Source organism: Halyomorpha halys, unplaced genomic scaffold (assembly GCF_000696795.3).
Source record: "Halyomorpha halys isolate HHAL.00 unplaced genomic scaffold, Hhal_1.1 Scaffold584.1, whole genome shotgun sequence".
Lineage (NCBI taxonomy): Eukaryota > Metazoa > Arthropoda > Insecta > Hemiptera > Pentatomidae > Halyomorpha > Halyomorpha halys.
The window spans coordinates 176,944-197,338 of record NW_027116544.1 but is presented as its reverse complement, the minus strand read 5'-3'; the positions used below and the strand labels follow the sequence as shown (position 1 = coordinate 197,338).

The following is a 20,395-nucleotide window of genomic DNA, read 5'->3' as shown; positions in this document are numbered from 1 at the left end:
TATATATATAAAAGGATATTTACTTTGGATATTAAATATAATTATACTTCAAATATATTCATTTAAAAAAAGTTTACTCATGATTTGGAGGTATGTAAACATGGCAAGCTCTTTAAAATTATATTCGAACATAATTCTAAGAGATATTACACATTAAATGATGATTTGTAATAAAAAATAGAATATTAAGTATCATATTTTATTTTTCAGGAATAATTGACCCTTTTCAATTTATTCTAATATCCAAACAACTTACCGGAATTTACCCATTAATCAGTCAATTTTTTTTAAAAATTATGTAATGGACATATGTCAACCCATATAATTTTATCCTTTCGTATTCAAATCATAAATATAAGTCAACACATTTTCTTATTCGTTATATATACTTCTACTTATAGTAGAATTTATACTTTAATTTTTAATGAATCAAATACGGTTTCATATTTTTTTATTTAATAATACAAAAATAGACCACTTATGTCCCATAATGACGGGCTTAATTTTTGTTATCATTTATTTTTTAATCTATATTTGTGAATCACAATAAAAACAAAATTCGTTTTAATGACGAAGATACCGCGCTTCTTTAACGGTTGTCTATTATTGAAATAATAAATATTGTAGAAAAAAATCGAATACAGAATTTAATTGTAAAACTTCATAATTAAAGACAACATGGAAAAAAACTTATTAAGACTAATCGAAGGTTTTTCCTTCATATAGTGAAACTAATTCTTGTTTCTCGTTTATACTTACCTGTTTTTTGCCTTACCAATTCATTGTAGTAAGGTAGTTCAGATACACCAATTATCTCAAATACAGTAATTAACTAACAGTTAATGGATTAAAGTGTGAATTTCGCAATAACAAACCAAAGTGAACCCCTCTAGCGGTAAGAATAGTTCCTTTTTCACTACAAAAACAAGTTTCGCTCAACCGTTACTGAGGTGTCCAATTACGGTCAACAAACAAGCTACACTATGTTTTCTAACGTGTCTGTTAACAATAATTTCTATTCCAGTAATATTGATTTTCATCCATAATAATTTTACAAGATTGCTTTTAGGAAAGTGTAAAAACTACACTAAAATAGCATATGACACATTTATAGTATGTTTACAACTAATAATCCGGTAAGCTTAATATAAACGTGTTCATAATCCAAGAGAAATATTTAAATAAAATCTTTTTGAGTTTTTAACCACAAAAGTTTTTAAAGAATATTTATTAAGGTGAATATTTTGTTATTGTTAAATATAATTATTTTATGTTTTATATTAATCCAAACAAGAAATAAGAACAACATTTCTTCAACACATATTTTATAAAATAATAACTTTTTACTATTTTTTTTATTTTAATATACTAATTTTTTTAGTAAGATCCTTCTATATATAGGCTACCTGAGGGTCTTTTTGCTTATTTATTTAGTTAAAAATTAAGTAGCAAATTAAAATTAAACTTTATTAACCATGTATTTATATATAAAATGTGATTCTCATTTCTAATAAATATTTTGGCACAATTATAAAAAAAATAATTTAAGAATGCTCACTCTTTAATTTATAAATGAATAACTATAAAACAGTAGTTCATCATGAAGATTTGTTACTTTATTTAAGCTTATAAAATAACAATCTCAAATTATTTTAAAATGTACGGTTCTGGAACGAACAAAAATATTTAAAATTAATTTTAAATTTATCCGAGATGAAGGATGGAGATTTTTTTATTTTATATTTATTACTTATTATTTTATTTCAAACCGAAGAAAAATTATACGTGGTTTTGAATACTAATAAACCATTCGGGAATTCAAGTTATTCCAATAATAATCTCTTATGGACGTATTTTATAAATAATATATAAAACGATAAATTTGTTTAGAGGACACGTACATGGTTATAGCAACGTTAATTATTAATTAATTTATGTTACGGATGAAAATGACTGATAATACATGGATTAATTAATCTATTAAGTTAGTAAATACCAAGACACCGCAGGCTTCATTATGGGCTAGGTTAGTTGGGCTTATCAATTTTCATGAACACTGATACTACGCTAGGGGTTAATTGCGTGGCTGACTTTCAAACCGCATTACCCTGATAACAATTTTCCTAATTTATTTAATCTTCTGATAAATTGGAGTAATTTATTCGCTGACTGGGCTGTTTCGGAGTTGACTGTATGATAAGTGATAGATAAGGGGCCGGAAGATGTAAAAATATTCCGTACACAGGGGCTATGCTAATCTAGATCAGGTGCTTTATGATTAGTAGGGTCGGCTCTGAAAGTGGAAATACAAAATGGCTGAAAAACCATGAATTATTTATGAATTGGTTCATTTCACCGTTTCAAACAATTGGATTTTTCTAAGCAAAGCTGAATCGAGCAAGTTTTTTTTTTTCTTTCTCAACTTTTTAACAAAAACTCAACTGCAACAATGCTTAAAAAAATATTTAACATTATTTATATAATTTAATATTCAATAATTATTATTCAATTCGCTTCTGTTAGTAAATATAAAAACCTGCAAACGAACAAGGCATGCTAAAGCTATATATCTAATTAATATAAATTTAAACACCATTTTATATCTTTATAAATTAAATTAATAATTATTTAATTGTAAAATGATTAGTTTTATTTGCTAATATCATTTTATATGTACATATCTGATTGGATTATAACTATTCCATTCAACATAAATCCTTGTGACGTCAACAGTTCCACTATGTAATAGTAATATTAACACCATTCTAAAAAATAAATCACTTAACTGAAACTGCCTCAACATATCTATGACAATCACTTATTTTTTTTTTTTTTTAATCATCATTTTGAGATCATTCTTTGGAAATTGACAATTATATAGCACCTTTTATCTATAGAATAAGAAGGCTTACAGACTAGTGTTAGTGTTGACTAACAGATTACTGTTAGTTTTAAATTGCTATTTTGTTAAGACAACCTTGACTACTAATCTTCATAGCGTAGACTGTTTACTGAGTAATTAGCATTATATCATTCTTCCAATTGTTAACATTGATTACTAAATAAGTAAATTGGTTTTATCATCTATTTTTTTTAAAATACTGCTAAATGAAGTTAGATACTGCAATGTTTGCATTTTTTATTTAAAAAATAATTGTTAAAAAGTAAAAACCATCTCAAACCTTACGACTGTTACTATAAAAACTATAAACATTGAATAAGAAAATAATAATAAAAAATACCTTATTTATAACTGATTTTTTATTGTTAAGCTCAAAGATAATTTTAGCAGTTTTAAATTGCTAATAAATTAACAATCTTACTTTAAGGTTAGAAATATAAAGATGATTCTTTATAGATGAATAAGTTATTCTCCTACTTCAAGCTTGTTTTTGAATTAATTGAGATACTAATAAATTCTCTCTATATATATTTTTTTCATAACTTAAAATAATCGGAATATTATTTTGCCTGTTTTTCATATTTTCCATGATTTAAGAAAGTGTGTTTCAAAGACTATTGGGTCTACAGAGATTGGTTTTAAATTGAAGAAAATCGAAATTTCTAATTCATAAATGTATACAAGAACATTTTCGAAAAATCACTCCTTTATAATAAAAATTGGTAAAATTTGAAAGAAAAAAAAAATGCAATATTTTAGCTTTTTTTGTCCATTTGCACAATGATTGAGTGATTTTTAAAAAAATCTATTCTGGATTAGAGTTCTTACAAACTGATCTTACTGACGTAGTGATTCTCAGATGTAAATAATGGCCACCTTGCTACCAATTGTTGAGATATAGCATTGTTTCTAAGTTAATATTCAAGACATTTTGAAGCAATGCATTAATGAAGACAGGAAAGCCGAAATCCTAACTACATGTCATTGGAGAGGTAGAAGGGAACATGGCTCTGACATTTATGTCACCCAAGTGATGCAACCGGAAGCATTACACTCCCTAGGCCATTAGGGTCCATCAGGGGCTGGATCGAATGATTTCGTAAATAAATCAGATGTCAGGCCATTTATGGACAGATATTACTTCTCGTTAGCACTAGGAGGGACCGAAAATGGGTACCAATGCCTTCGGTGGAGTATGGTATTTAATTAAATTCATTAGTCTCGGGTCCAAAGTGACGAATCGTTTCTTGAGAAATCTAGATAGATAGTGTTTCAAGATATGCAATATGGTCAGGCAAGGTCTCATCTGATACAATGCACCTTTTAATAAAATTATGACACATTTATTCCTGTTCATTATTATATTTGATTTAAGAAATAAAAATAAAATAATATTTAGTTATGCACGAACAGAGCTCAAGTACTGAGCCAAGGAATGCGATACGGTCGTTGGAAATTCATTTTTCTGTTATATAACCCATTACATCATGTTCCGTGAAGAATTTCTTTTAGCAAACAAGCTCAACTGTAACTTGTAAAACAATAACTCTGCCTTAAAAATAAACCGTATACTGTTACTGCCAGTATCCTTTCAGAGCTGAATATTAAAAATATAAAATTTCCATTTATCCTCACAATGATTGTTCCAAAAACCAATTTTTTTAAATTATTAAAAAAAGGTGTGCTTAGTTTTAACCTATTAAGCAAACAAAACTTTAGCTGAATAATTATATATTTTTTCAACTAGTTTATAATTTTTAAGGTTTAATATAAATATAAAGAAGAAGAAAAATTAAGTATAGCATTTTAATTTCGGCATTCTGTCATTAATTAATAAAGTTTATATTTTTAAACGACATTAATAATACATACAGCTACTAATATGAAGAGAAAGAACATATAAAATAAAACAAATTTTACTATAAAATCTGTTTTAGTTTTGACATTTTTATTATTTTTTCTTATTCTCCCATCTAGCAATAAAAGTCAAAAATTAAAACACAATAGTTCTAAATTTATTTTTTCATTGGTATAACTTCATTGCAGCTGCAATATATTAAAAAAAAAAAGTATACTTAAAATTTGTGATACCCAATAATGGCCAAATGCTAAAACTAGGACAAATGCTGAAGGATAAACGTCCAAGATATAAAAAAAAATTATTATTATACACTATTATATTTTAATTTTAGGCCTGAAAGCAGATGGACACAAGACTAAAAATTTTCTATTTTTTTATAGATACATATTTAGCGATATAATAACTACAAATTTTTTCCAAATTTATTTCGTTACTTAATAGACAAAAGAGAAAAAAGAAGGATAAGAAATAAAAAAATATATATATATCCGTGATCTGAAATTATAAAATCAATATTCTATGTAAAATCTAAATAAAATTAACTAAAATATTTGTTCAGAAAATATAGAAATTGTTCATGAAGGTTCACCTACGATTTCATAAGGCTCATACAGTTGTACGTAATTGTCTTTTGATTGGAGTAACAGATGAAACATCATTTTCACAGGTGAAAGTTTAAAAAAGTACAGAAAAATTATGAACAAAGGCTCAACAATAGAATTGCGGGTGGCGTAACAGTCGTGTTGAATTTTGTCGCAACAAGGCTGCGCTAGGATATCGAATAACAAAAGACTCGAAAAACCGAGCCACGAAATTCCTTTTCGCTACACCGACCGCAATTCTGGGTCATGCTCTTTCAGTCGTAACTTACTGAGAATTAAAATGATAAGGTAATACAAACCTTAACAAAAAATGATGTCGACACAAAACATAATTTTGCAGATTAAATGAAAAATAAAAGTTAATAATTATAGGAATATCGCTAAGAAAGTAAAAATTTATATTGGTGCCAGTTATTGACATGATTATTAATTATAATGAGAAAATATTGTTGAGAACTTAACTAATATGTGGAAAACCTTATCTGCATAATCAGTCAAAACTGCCTTGCGTTGTTTGGAGCTGGTACAGTTTGGAATAACTTGCATAGTTAGGGCTTAACCGAGCGGATCCGTTGTTTAAGCACATCGATAATTGTGCAACTTCAACAAATTTGTTAGTTAACCTATGGTTAAATATCTATTATATACCAGATTATTCTCAGACACTATATTCGGTGAATTAATTTCATGTTTTGTATTTTTCTATCCAATTTTTTAAATAATATTAATTTTTCCAATCAAATACAATAGGGATTGAATAAGACTAATCATTGTAAATTATTAAAAATAAATATTATTATTTATTATATTTAAGAGACTGAAGCCTTATGATCTAACAAAAAATTACATAATATATTTCAACATATTTGAATTAATAAAGTATTTTTGTTTTCTATTCTAAAATTAAAATTATAGATACATAGAAAATATATGAAAGGGTACATCACATTTTTTAAACATTCCTTATTTTAGTGCTGTCCTACAATGTATTAAACACTATAATTTTTTTTCCGAAACTAAATTAATATAACTAAAAGCATCTTTAATTTTTTTTTTTCAAGTAAGTGCATTTATTATTCTATTGAACTGCTTTCAGATCTGTTAAAAGTTTTATTCCAATTATCACACATCGGTAACAGCTTTTGCTAAAAAAAAACTTTCGATTGGTATCTAATTATTACGATACGCGTAGGTATTGCCTGATGACCTATGATTCAAATAATAGAAACGGCGACTTTTTGGGTGGGTAGGGATAAAATATTTTGCAATTAATCGTGTAGAACTAAAATCATTTAAAGTTGAGACAGTTTGAGAAAAGTGAACTTTTCTTAACCAGTATGCTTAATTTTTTTTTTAATTTATTTACGTTTAGTTTAGGAGGTTCATGAAGCCTAAGTAGTCCATACTTCCAATTTATCTACTTTTACAAAAGCAGAAGACTATTCATAAGTCAATTTTTGCATTTCATATAATTGGCAATAATCAATAAATGGCAACAAAAAAAGTTTGAAATTAAATCAAAATTTCACTCCGTACGGATTTCAAATTGAAAAACCTTCATTAAAAAAAATTGAACCAATAATTAATAAATATATGTTAATAAATAATAGTTTATCCTACCTTAATACTGTCGTAGCAGGCGGTGACCCGTCCATTCTGCACCTCCACGTTGGCCGGGGGGTGTGCAAATTTACACTCCGTGTCCGGCCTGGAGCATTTGTTCCTCTGGAACTCCCGGCAGACTTCGAGCTGCAACCAGCGGGAGTCTTTCCCGTTGAGCAGGTTGTTCATGTTTACCATTGCCATGTTCACGGGTGCTCTTATAACTGGCAATCAAGGAAAAGACACAAATAGTGTGAGTGTGTGAGTGTAGTGTGTCGTGTGTGTGTTAGGATGGGTTGTACAAGAAGTACGTTTAGAGAGGAAGAGATAAGACTAGACGACGGAGAGTGATAGTGTGAGATATAGTGACAGGTAAGGGTGAGGGTGTGTAGGGTCGGTATGCGGGATCTTAGGTCATCAGGGACTGGCTATCACTTCTGGGCTCTAACGCATCCTTTGGGGTTCGCCTACAGCGGGGTATGGCGCCTCTGTAACACACAAACAAAACAAAAAATTAATAATTTGCGGAACATGCAACAGTAAGCAAGTTGAATAAGAGTGACATTTAACACTAGAAATGAGATCAAATGAGATATCAAGAATGCTAGATACAAAAAATTACAAGATAAATTTATTTTAAAGGTATAAGTCGAAGAATTGACAGTCACATTCAGGGTTCTCTAAATGATCACAGCAGTCCATGGTATACTATACTGACCCGGTTCAAGTACCTGAGTTACTGGTATAAAAAATGTTCTGATATCAACATGGTGTTAACAAGGGACTTTTTCTTTCGTTTATACTCCAAAGGAGCTGGGATTTTTTGACTCTAATAAATGGTTCAAGAAGTCTAAATATTTAAAAAAATAAATTCAATTTTTAATGCAAATTGATCCACTATGATAGCATGGGTATATATTGCACATAAAGTATCGGTATTCAGTTATAGTATAATGTATGTGGCTACTAAAATTATTTTTAAAGGTTATACTATTTCGGTTATAGAACGATGCATATGTAGTTTACTCAACAATTTTAGATGTGAAGGTTTTTAAAATGATTCTGTAAATAGAAACAATACTCGAAAACAAGGCAATGCCTTGTATCTGCATTTCAGTGAATATTCCTCAGTGACTGTATTGTGTTGTATCCTTTAGTTAGTACAGTAAACCTATCCTTAATTACACTCTCCTTTTGTTCAGTTTCCCGCTCAGTTTCAAAAGGCCCGACTAGATTAGATAACAAAGTTGATAACTTCGTCTACGACTCTCGATAATCAATGAAAATTTGGAGTCCCCTCCAATCAGACTACCTTTGAGCTAACTTTCCTTAAAGTTGTCTTGAACTGTAAGGCGGCCAGGAGCGGTTTCAATAACAAAATTGTAAATAAAAGAGTTGGATAGGGAAGATATTGCGACTAAAAAAAGAAAAAAAGAGAAGAACTTTCGGTTTGGCAATCAGCTATAAAGCGAGAAAAGTGTTTTTGGAAGCGACTCGTGAGCGAAGACCGGCCCCTGTATAATGCAGTCGTTATTGGGAAAGTTCTATCCCTAGCAGACCAATAACTAAACCCCCAGGGGCCTCTTACATCCTATAGAAGAACCGTCCTTACTTCCCATAAGATCGGCTTTTACCCTAATACTAGTTCCAGGATCATTCGGGAGTTTGGAGTATGTTGTGTTTAATAACGAACATAACTCCGGGTTTGAGCAGGCGTTCTTTGCTACAACTTAGAAGAAAGTTACATAAGACGAGAAACTTCAGAATATATAATAGTAATTCTGGAAGAATGGATGTTATGGAAGCTTGAAATATTTTTATTAAATTATCATTATCTTATTATTATTATGATGGAAGAGTAGGCCAGGTAGTGTATCCTCACACATATGCATGATTGAGAACGAAATATTATTTATTTGAAAGACGTAATATTGAATTAAGATTCGGTTTCAGCTGGCAATACAATAAAACCTCGCTTATCAGTTCAAGTCGAGAACAAAATATGGATATGGACAGTTGAGTAGGTGAGCTGGTTAATAAATATACATATTCTATAGTATAATTAATAGTAGATACAAACTCAGTTGTTTCACTTTGTTTTACCGAACTTTAATTACTTTATTTCACCACAGACTGGGAGCCGGTTTAGCGGGGTTCTACTGTACTGACTATTGCCTCTAATAAATTAATATCATATTACTTACAACAGGCATTAATAAATATAATGAAATTTTGATAGACAATAGGAAAGGCACGGACAGGTTAAAATTGAGGCACGCTGTAATTTTTGAACAGATATAATTAAATACGGTGAAAACGAAATCAAAATCAAAACAACAAATGATAGTAAAATTATAAAAAATACAAAATTTCAACTGATGTTTTCTATGATAACTTTATAGGCCAGGCCTGTTATTTTGCTAATAATCGGACTGTTGTCAAGAAAATTATTTAACTATAAGGTAAACTAATATATGGACAGGTTTTCGATCAAATTATAAAACTCAAACCTTAAAAATAATTAATATCAGAGTTATAATTTATATAGTGATGTGTAACGCTTAATAATATCTTCATATAATATAATACCATGTATTATATCTTAATATTACAGTTTATTGATATTATTATATATCATGTAATTAATAAATATACAAAGATGGCTTACAGAAGTAAATAGACCAGACTGAGGACCACTAACTTATATTAATATAAAGAAAACTGGTGTTGCGTCATCAAACAGCAGACACAATCTAGTTTACCGTTATATATTTATATTATATTACCGGATATATCCATATCTGTTATATATTTGTTTCCTCAGTTCCCCTTAAAATATATTTCAAATAAAAAAAAATCTACCTATTGTTATTACCTCTTTATATCAAATTGAACACACCCATGGGGCTTAAAAATAATAATAAAAAAACTATTTTTCCACTTACAGCCAGTAAACGTATTCTTGTCAATAGAAAAATAAAGTTTTGAAGAACAATACAAACATTATTTAGTTGCATGAAATATACACACAAATATTTCTCAGGAATGCTATTGTTAGCCATGATCTCTTTAATGCTTGTTATTATCTCTGAAATACAATGCCTTTATACATTTAATAACAGCCACTAGGCTTTGATGGCCCGTTTTACGTCTCAAAACCCAAACAAATAATTCATTATTCTCCCCTACAATTTAATTGTGCACATAATCGTATAATGGAAAGTTATAACATTTCTATCGTAATGTTATTACATCATTTTTAGTAAACATATAAATTGTAATTATCACTTAAATTGTAATTTATATAAGATTATAAATTTGTATGGGCCTTTTGTGATTTGATATTCCTTTGTACTGGCTAGAGACAAGATAATTTAATAATAAATTAAAAACTAGCAAAATAACATAAAAGGACAGAGTGAGAAAGAAGCTTTGGTGTCTCGTAGAACCTCCCTTTATCCCTCACATGAAGTGGGCAATAAAATTTTAAGTTATTTGGGATGTGAATTCAGTGTCTTAATTTCTATTTTCCCTTTTTATTTATTTAAAATAATTATACATTTATTACTATAATCTATAAAACTTTACCAAAAAAGATTCTATTATACATGCCAATAAATAAATTAATGAAATCGAAAAAAAAACGTTTTATCACTACTAAACGATAATGGAACTATTATTAAAACGTCTGTTAAATATGCCGAGTTCAGTTTCAAAACTAACCAAGTTCATTATAAAATTTCTAATTTTTATTGTAAACAGTTTCGGTACTATATCATCAGAAGTTAAAAGAACTTCTAAATTTACATGTCGCCTCTTTGCTTGAAGATTGGTAAAGCAAACATTTTTTTTTTTTATTGCAGTCAGAAGATTCCATAAATTGTACCTTAGTAAGGAGTAAGGTTTGTAACAGCTCTAATTTTTTTTTCTTTACTAGCTTTAGGAAAATGTGTAGGCCGATCAAAGTAAAGAAAACCGTTCTACTATCTTTAGAATATGTCCAATTCTAAATAAAACCACAACTTTTTTTTTTGTCAGATGTACTTCTATTCAAGCAAATCAGCGATATAACTTTAATATTTTTGGAAGAAGTATTTTACCAAGTGATAAAGTTAAGATAAGCAAATTCTTTTATAACAAGATAAAATCGTTAATTAAAAAACAATGTAGAATGAACTTGTCTGGTTTTGGAAGTACTTAGTAGTTATAATTTAAATAATATAGTAAAATAGAATTTTAGATTAAGTTTTTATGAAAAAATAAAATAAATAAACTAAAACTGTACTTTGTAATACTAACTTCGAAAGTGTAGTTTAATAGTTCAGATTCATTTCTGAAAAGTATAAAATTTATCAATGAGGGTCATTCATTTGAAAAAAATATTTGATGTCTGTATTAGAATTTAAAATGTAAAATAACACTTTTGACTACTATATATTCATTAATTACACACTAAATAAACAATAGTTATACTGATAAATAAATTTAAAAAAAATATTAATGGCAACATGGGTTTGTCCTTCCGGTATTTAGCAACGAAGCAATCCTCAGTGGGCAGAATTCGCGGTCCATGACCCCATCAAACAATGGGTCGTTATCAAAGTGTACCTAGTCATGATGAGGATGTAAATTGAAAAGTACGCTTCGTACATTGTATCAAATTTATTTCACGGTAATTACCATAAACCATTAATGCAGTATCTCGGCACCGAAATCGTGAGCGGACTACCAAAAAAGTATTTTTTTTTTTTGCAATATGGCGCGCCCGCATGAGAGAAATAAAAAAAGTCACGTAGGTCGGTGTATGACTAAATTCTAAACATAGCAGTGAGCTCAAGGCCTCTAAGCGTTTCCTCCTTAGTTCTATAGCTAGCCATCATTGCACTTAACGCAAATTGGCGGTTAACATAAATGCCATGGTGTCTTCTTCAGTCATGCACGGATTTAGCAATAATTATCTATTATCATTCGGCATTTGGCGTTTATAAATACTACTAAAAAAAAATTATGATAGTAAAATACCTTACTAAATACAATAAGACTTAACTAGTAATTAACCGAACTGTAAATTGTTAAATAAGTTAAAAAAAAAAAAAATAAGAGGTGCATCAGATATTTAACTAGTAAAAAAAAATACTGTTCTATCAACCTATATGGATCGATTCAAAGGAAATAATCTGCAGCCATAAATACAGGATGAATCCATATTAGGGTATATGACCCTTCGATGAGCTGAGGAAAAAACCTGTGGTTAAGCTTAATCCTGGTAGGATCAGCTCTCAGCAATGGCCGTTTGTAAAGAAGCACTGTTCACTAACAAAGTACTGAACCCAAGAAAACCTTTAAAGTGTTTTTTCTTAAGTGTTGAACTTCAAAATCGAGAACTTTTTTATGAGTATCATTTAATTTTCAGGCCATCCATTTTTTTTTTTAATGATTTTTTAGTAACCTATTTCGAAAAAAAAATAATATTACCAATTTTCATCAAATCTATAAATAGGAAAAAAAAAAAAAAAAAAAAGGATAGTTAATAACGATTATTTTCTTAATTTTCAACGATACATTTTAGGAGGTTGCATATTCTCAAGAGAAAGATTTTTTTTTTTTTTTTTTCAAAAATCAAAGTACAAATAAGTTTCTATTTTTATATAGAAAATTATATTTTGTGTTTCACGTTTAATCGGACTCTGATTAATGGATTGTGCAAAGAAAAAACAACAACAGGGAAATGAAGTATGTATGACGTCACATACATACAAGGATTTAACAAGGAAACTGAAGTCTTTAAAAAAGAACTCTGTGCTGAGTGAAAAGAGTAGGAATTTCATTTACCGAATTTATAGCCATCCAATGGATCATGATTAGACTTTGGATTCGTTGAAGAATTTAAAACCCCAGTTTTTAAGGAGAGTGAATAACTTTAAAAATAGATTACGGCAAACAGAGGTGCTTATATTCTTAAAAAAGACAAAGATATTCCTAAATAATGTTAATTGAATAAGATACTAAGAACGGTTTTATTTAATTTATTTTGTTAGCCACATTTCCTAGAATTAAACAGTAAGATAAATAAAATATTCAGAATAACTTAGTAGCATCAATAATTTAAATATTTAGTAAACTTTATAAACTATCGCACTAAAATTCGAGTTCGAGAAAGGAATAGAAATATATTCACCCACATCACAAACACAATACCTAGGGAGAGTGCCATTTTAAGAGGGGGAACTTTGCCAACGACTAAAATAAGATTTACAATAGTATAGTATAGGTTATATTTTGGGAATAAAAAACAAAACAAAAAAACTATACGATCGATTAAAATAAACATTTTATACATGGAGTATCATATTATCTTCGTTCGGAAACTATCCAATCCTGTTAATCAGAGACTAAGATAAAAGCGATTTTATTAATTAGTAAAGAAAATAGAACTAATTATTTTTTATTTTTCCCCTAATTGATTACACTCGTGACAATTAATATTAAAATATTTTATAATTTAAAATCAACGGCTATTTCATAAAATGTTATATCTAATGAGAGGTCCCTAAGATATTTTGTCAGTTCCTTAAGATCAGAATTAGTCGATACAGGAATCAACTGGAACTTGTAATGAATAGTAAAATTAAAAATATTTTGTAAATGAAATGCATTATGCATGCATTTACAAAATATATGCATTAATTTTAGTGTTCAACAATTATGGCTATAACTTTAGATAATATAAAAGGATTTTTCCAAACAAAAAATCCAATATTTAAATTTATGTTCATGTTCGGCCTAAAAGCTTATGCATTGAAAAAAAAACAAATACTGAAAATTGAATTTGTTTATTCAGACGGATTCATTTTAAACTTACATGAACATCAAAAGTAAATAAATCAGTATGCAGATATCCAGGCGGCGCTGAATATACAGCTGAAATTAATACACTCCCATAAAGGATATTATTAATAACCGTTAATTATATCTTCTATCCCGGATTACTAAGAAGTCGGAGAAGTAAGGTATTTAATTAAATTAATTCAGAAAATTCACTTGGCTAAGACTCGCTGTCTTATACATATTTTAACACTCTGCGAGCGGAAATACTAATTAATTTTCTCTTCCTTTGTCTTTAGATTCATGAATTATGGGTTTTAAATTTCATTATTTATAAAATTAGATACACCTACCTTCAAGTAAATAAATATAATTGTATATACAGTTTTAAATCAATATATGAGGTAATTAAAATTTGTGTTCGATGCTAAACGAAAAGTACATAAAAAAAAAAAAAACAATAAAGAAGAATTTTTTTGTATCTTTATAACTGGTAATGTAAAAAATATATGTATAGCAATCTACAGAATACCTGTGAGTCAAAATAATGGATACCGAGTAAAATTTCGTGGTCGTCGCTAAAGCTGTACAATCTTATTATTATGAGATAAAATGTAAACAATTTGAAAACATAAATAAATAAGGCTTTATTTATGATTAATAAGGATATACAAAAGACAATAGGAAATTGTTTAGCAGCGGTTGCTATTATTCAATTATTAATTAATAATGATTGACGTACATGTGTCTGTAACAGTTTTGATTTTTAAAAAGTATATTTGAATCATTTTTTTTTTAGTATGTTATAATAGTTTCAAAACACTAATTTTTCCAATCTCTAATAATGCAGGTAAGAAAGAACGTACGACACCTCTCATTGGTTGCCATTTTGAAACAAAATGGCGGAATGTTATGCTTATTTCAGAGGACTACGGTGTGACTTGTTACCCTAGTACCCAATTTAAAGCATTTGCTCAGCAGTCTTACAGAAAAGCAACGGCGAACGGCCCGAGTTTTTAATCAATTCTGATGTTTATACATAAAACTTACAATTTTAATGGGAATCACAAAAATTCGTAACTGAAAATAATGAAGAAAAATAAAAAAATAAGAAACTGAAGCTGTAGTATTTTGACCTTATTTTATATATTTTAAAATAAATTAGAACTTAAAAATATCCGGCGAATAGGAAACACATAAAAAAATGGATTCATTAAATAACTCGGAACAATGCCGCTTATTATTAAACATTTTTATAAAAGCACATTACGTAAAATATTCATTACAAAGGACCGTATAAAAAACAAAAGCCAAAGCGAACAAAACCAGCGTGATTTAAATTTGTGTATTATATTGTATTAAAAATAATCAAATTGCATAATTAAAGTTTAAAAAAAAAGAATGATTTAATTTACCAATTATGCAAATAAAGAAGCGATCAATAATGTAATTCCTTCTATCATAAAAAACGCAGTTACCATTAGACCATAATTGAAAAATATAACTAAACGATATTTCTCAGTAAATTCACCATCAGAATTCAACTAAATCAATTTTTAATTTAACACAATGAAGTAGAAGCCACAAAATGGTTTCAGAAGAACTTGACATAAATGTCATGCCACTGTTATAACTCTCCACAGAGCTCATTTTAGTGTCAGAGGAAGTGGTCTTAAAAGAAAAAAAGTTATAACTGTTGTTGTCATTTCCTCTATTATCTATTGTGTTATCTCCCAGAAGAATACACAGTGGAGGGTCTACACAAAAAGATATAAACCCTGACCAAAACTCAACAAAATAACAGATTCAATGGGTTGAGAATATCCCGAGTTTTGATTATCCAGACTCTAACGGTCCAGAACGAAGAATCGTTTTCACTTTCTACTCGATACGCTACTATACAAACGATTTCTACAGAAAATAATTAGTAATAAATAGTATAAATCTTTTTTTAAATAAAAAATTTAGAATGTTGCAAACCAGCGCTTCTTTAATTTTGGATATTCAAAAATCTCTCTATATATAAAGGCTCATAGCTATTCATATAATATTCATCTGAGAAATCTTCCTGGAAAAGTGTGTCATTGGAATAAATTATGGAGTCAGAGACAGAGATGTATCCTATTATACTTGATTGGCAGGAATTTTAATCATACATGATTAATGAATTCTAAAAATAAACCATTGGTATTGCATAGTAATTGAATGAAAAATATTTATTGATAATAGCTCTAATGAATACAATTTTAACTTACCGAAATGAATTGAATTATTCCAATGAAACTATAATTTGAAAAATTATATATATATTTTTAGTGATCAATAACAAAGATAACACTACAAAATAAAATAAGGATTCACAAGTTGCAATAAATGTTGATTAAGGCTGTTTAAAAACAAAGGGTATTTTTTATATTGTATATTAAAATAATAAGACTATAAACCAAAACACAAAAAGCTGAGACTATTCAAATGAAAAGATCTTCCAAAAAATATACGGTGAATATATAAACAAATCGACATTTCTACAAATAATAATAATTTTAACTTGGAGATATTTAGATGCGCTGGTATTTTAAAAATGAAAAAAAAAAGTTATTCAATAATTGAATAAAGGGAATATTAAACATTTCCTTATCAATTCTATATCAAGATATAGATGAGGGAGAAAAAAACTTAATAAATATTAATTAAGGATAAATATATATACATATACCAAAATTTGAATAATTTTCAAGGAATTAAAAATTTATTCACAAGGTATTTCCACTAGTTTTTTATTTACATTAAATTTTAAACACCAATAATTTAAGATTTTTTTTTTTTAGAATTAGTAAAATCACAGAGGATTTTTGGAACCAGAAATTAAATTAATAAAAAACGTTACTCAGTAAAAATAGAAAACAAGTAACCCTAATGTTAATTTATCAATTCATTGTTTTACCACAATATGCAAAAATAATTTCGCATACTTCAATATTTAACTTCTTAACGCTAGAAAATGTTGAACGTGAATTTAAAACTATGAGGTCAATTAAAAAACATTATTAAAAATTTTATAATGCAAAAAATATCAATTTATAGATTGAATCATATATTTTTTATATTTACTTTTTAATTTTCCTGATTTTTTATGAAGTAACATGTGATACAATGGGAGCAAAGTGGATTAGTGGTAAGGTACCGTGATACTCCTAGGACTCGGGTTTGAATCTGGCTGTGACATATATTTTTTTTTATTTTGTTACTGTAGTCGTGAGTCAACCCAGTGGGTTCAGGAACCCTACAGGGTCCACCCAGCCTCATAAAGTGGGTTTATTTTATTACACCATGTAATACAAAAATAAGAATGAATGAAACAACAAATATATTCCTTCTTAGAGAACAGTGAAGCGTTTAAATAATGTCTAACAATAGACGTCTCTTATTGTAAGAGAAGCCAGGAAAAAAAAATTTTTTTTAATCTTTCAATGAAAGAGACAAATTGAATTAATATTATTTATTGTTTTTACACAACAAAACGTGGCTATAGAAATAAAAAAATGAGATTTTTAATTGCTTAGCAAGGAAATTTTTAATTTTTTTATTTCACATGATTTATTGATGAAAGAAGCATATAATTTTCATTCACAAAGTTAATTTTTCATAAGCTCAGCTAAATTTCTATTATTTCACCATTTAGTTGACTCTGCAATAAAAAAAACTTAAACAGAATGTTGATGTAGGTATAAGAAGCACATTTTTTTTTCATCAGCTCTTATAAAAAAATCAATTGTCATTTTTAATGAAATTTTATCTACGAAAATGTTAAGAAGAAATGACGGTAAGATCAAAGTTTATGTAAACTATGTGAGAATATCAGAATTTATTTATTATAAAGAGGTTTTGTTAGATTTTATAAAAGGTTTGTCTTTCATAGAAAATTCCTTGTTTTATTAAGATAAAAATTAAAAAATTCAAAACGACAGCACTTTGACAGTTTTGAACAAAAATTTTAATACAAAAGTGAAGAAGAACAATGTTATATAAAAGTTAAAGGCAATAAAGAGATATTTTCACTTTTATCGAGAAACACTTGAGTACTGTATTACCTATCTAGCCAAAAAACAATCCTAATAATGAATGTACATGTTGCAACAGTTTAATGTTTTCCGTAAACGTAGTACACATCTGTTCTTTTCCTTAATACTTTCAGATATTTTCCGTTATGTATAAAATACTAAAGAGAGATTGTTACTTCGATATTTATTACAGAGATAGCTATACTGTTATAACGGACTATTACTATTACGTGATTAGTGATTGCTTTAAATTTTGGAAAATGCCTAAAGATTAATAAAAATAAAACAATTTAAATATTATTGAAAGTGATTGTAAAAAACTATCAAATTATTTCAATTATAATTAAAAAAAAAAAAGAACTACCGAAAAAATCGTCCATTTAATGTAAATTTGCCTAAGCATTTATATTGTAATACAGGTTTTAACCATTACTTCATTTCCATGTATCTTATAGTTTGGTAAATATATTAAGATAAAAAAAATATAAAAATTAGTTTGTCATTTTAATATTTATTATTTAGATTCCTTTGCTGATAAAATGTCTTATTCAGTTAAATTAACTTAGTATACATTTATTCTTCTAACAGTTTTACGAAAATATAAAATATATATAAATTATCTACACGGAATGCTTTGAATTTTGTAAAATTAAATTGGATTTTAGAAATAAAATAATCCTTAAATTAAAAAAGGTAATAAATTTGGACTGAATCTTTAGTAGTCAAAAAAAAAACTATCTAATAAAGTATATTATTTATATTAGATAATAATTTAAAAATCTTTCATTTAATGTAAATGTAACTTTATAGTTATTGCACAGCAAGTTCTAACTAGTACCTTAAGTTTTAGAAAATGCATAAACATTTAGAGAAATAAAATATTTTAAAAGAAAATGTTTAAGTGCTATTTAATTCCCTATTTATACACTGGTATTCATTAGTAAAATGCAAAATGTGAATATTTTGGGTATTAATTGTTTACTTAACAGTAATGTTAATATAACTCACGATGCATAGATAATAAAGACCTAAAGAGGGAATAAAGTTAAAATTTAAAAATTACTTTCAATATTGCAACCGGTAACTAAATATCAAGTCCACGTCAGTTCTGTTATAGAGGAAGGTAGCAGATAGGTTAGGACAGCCATGGCCACGTGGAACTAGAACGATATGAACTAGAACACAAGGATATTATCCAAGACTTACCGATGGAGGACGGAACACAGAACTCTGAAGAGAGGAGAACTACAGAAGAACTAGAGCACAAGAAGACAGAGCACTGACTGCTAGCACTCACGGAGCGGCACTGACTGTGGTGGGGGGTCGATACAGGGCTGACCTCATTAAAGCCATACTAATGGCCTTAAACTAATTTCTGGAGGGGGGAGGCTTGCCAACTTACGCGGTCCTTTCACTTCACCGCCTTCTGTAACTGGAGAAAGTGGGTACCGTGTTGGTAAACAGCGGGGTCTATAATCAGTCAGTGCAGAATTTAGGAGATTGGATACGGTAAAGCCACGGCAGAAAAAAAAAAGTTCAGAAAACGCGTTTTAAACTATTGAATAATTTATAAGGTAAATTTATGGAATCTCCTTTAAATATTTTATTGTAAATTGGAACAAAAATATGACAACAATGGGTAGCCACTAGATATTAAATATTGGACTAACGAGAATAACTTTAATAAAAAAAGTTAAAAGATCACAACAATGCTAAAGCACCTAAAGATGCATTGTTGTGAATAATTAATGTTTCTAAATAAAGAAAATTTTAACATGGAATATAGTTCCACTAAACCCAACTAGATAAATGATTTACACTCATATATTCAAAAATTGTATGCGGTGCTCCCATCAAGCAACTTTCACTAACTAACCGACTTATCAAGTTTAGTGTACGATTGTGGGCTCGTTTTGAAGTCAACACTATTTTTGTGGGTTTCGAAAAAAAAATCTGAATACAAAGCAATTTCAATTTTTTTTTTTGTGTATCTATAAAAATACGTATATTGGGGATTTAGGCGGTGGTACTTCGTTTTTAACTCAATTATAGGGAATACTATCTTGGTTAACAATAAATAGTTTTCTTTTACTATTTTGATACTTTTATTGACTGCTACCCGGACTATCTTTCTACAATCTACTTCATACGATCTTCTAATTTGCAATTGTTTGATAGCTTTTAACGACTTTTTAGCGTATGAGAAATATTTTTCAAAAAATATGTAAAATCTGTCATTGCCTATCTTGATAAAAATTTACATTTAATAAATTATGATGTTTCAATAACAGTGTAAAACCTCATGAAACCTTCATAGTCTTTTTTTTTTAAACTTTATAATCACACTAGTTTTATTATAATTAATTACATGGCTTATGTATCCTGAGTTAAGTAAAATAAGCAAACAAGAACTAAGAATGGTCTAGATTGGGAAAGAAATCCCTTTTAACCGATATTTTAAAAAGATAAAATTTGAACTGATACATTTCTATATTTTAAAACATAAATAGAATATACAAATGAAGAACATTATATATTTATA

General features: G+C 28.1%; 1 protein-coding gene across 4 annotated transcripts in view; it reads right to left on the bottom strand.

Moving 5' to 3' along the window:
- The window catches only part of mbl (muscleblind), a gene marked incomplete in the record, with an annotated part of 373,017 nt that overhangs the window by 307,256 nt on the left and 45,366 nt on the right, over window positions 1-20,395 (bottom strand). For 3 of the 4 annotated variants that reach the window (XM_067053292.1, XM_024358835.2, XM_014426555.3), the window contains 1 exon segment: window positions 6,986-7,455. In XM_067053292.1, the coding sequence (XP_066909393.1) occupies window positions 6,986-7,171 (186 nt within the window). 4 annotated transcript variants of the gene reach the window in all.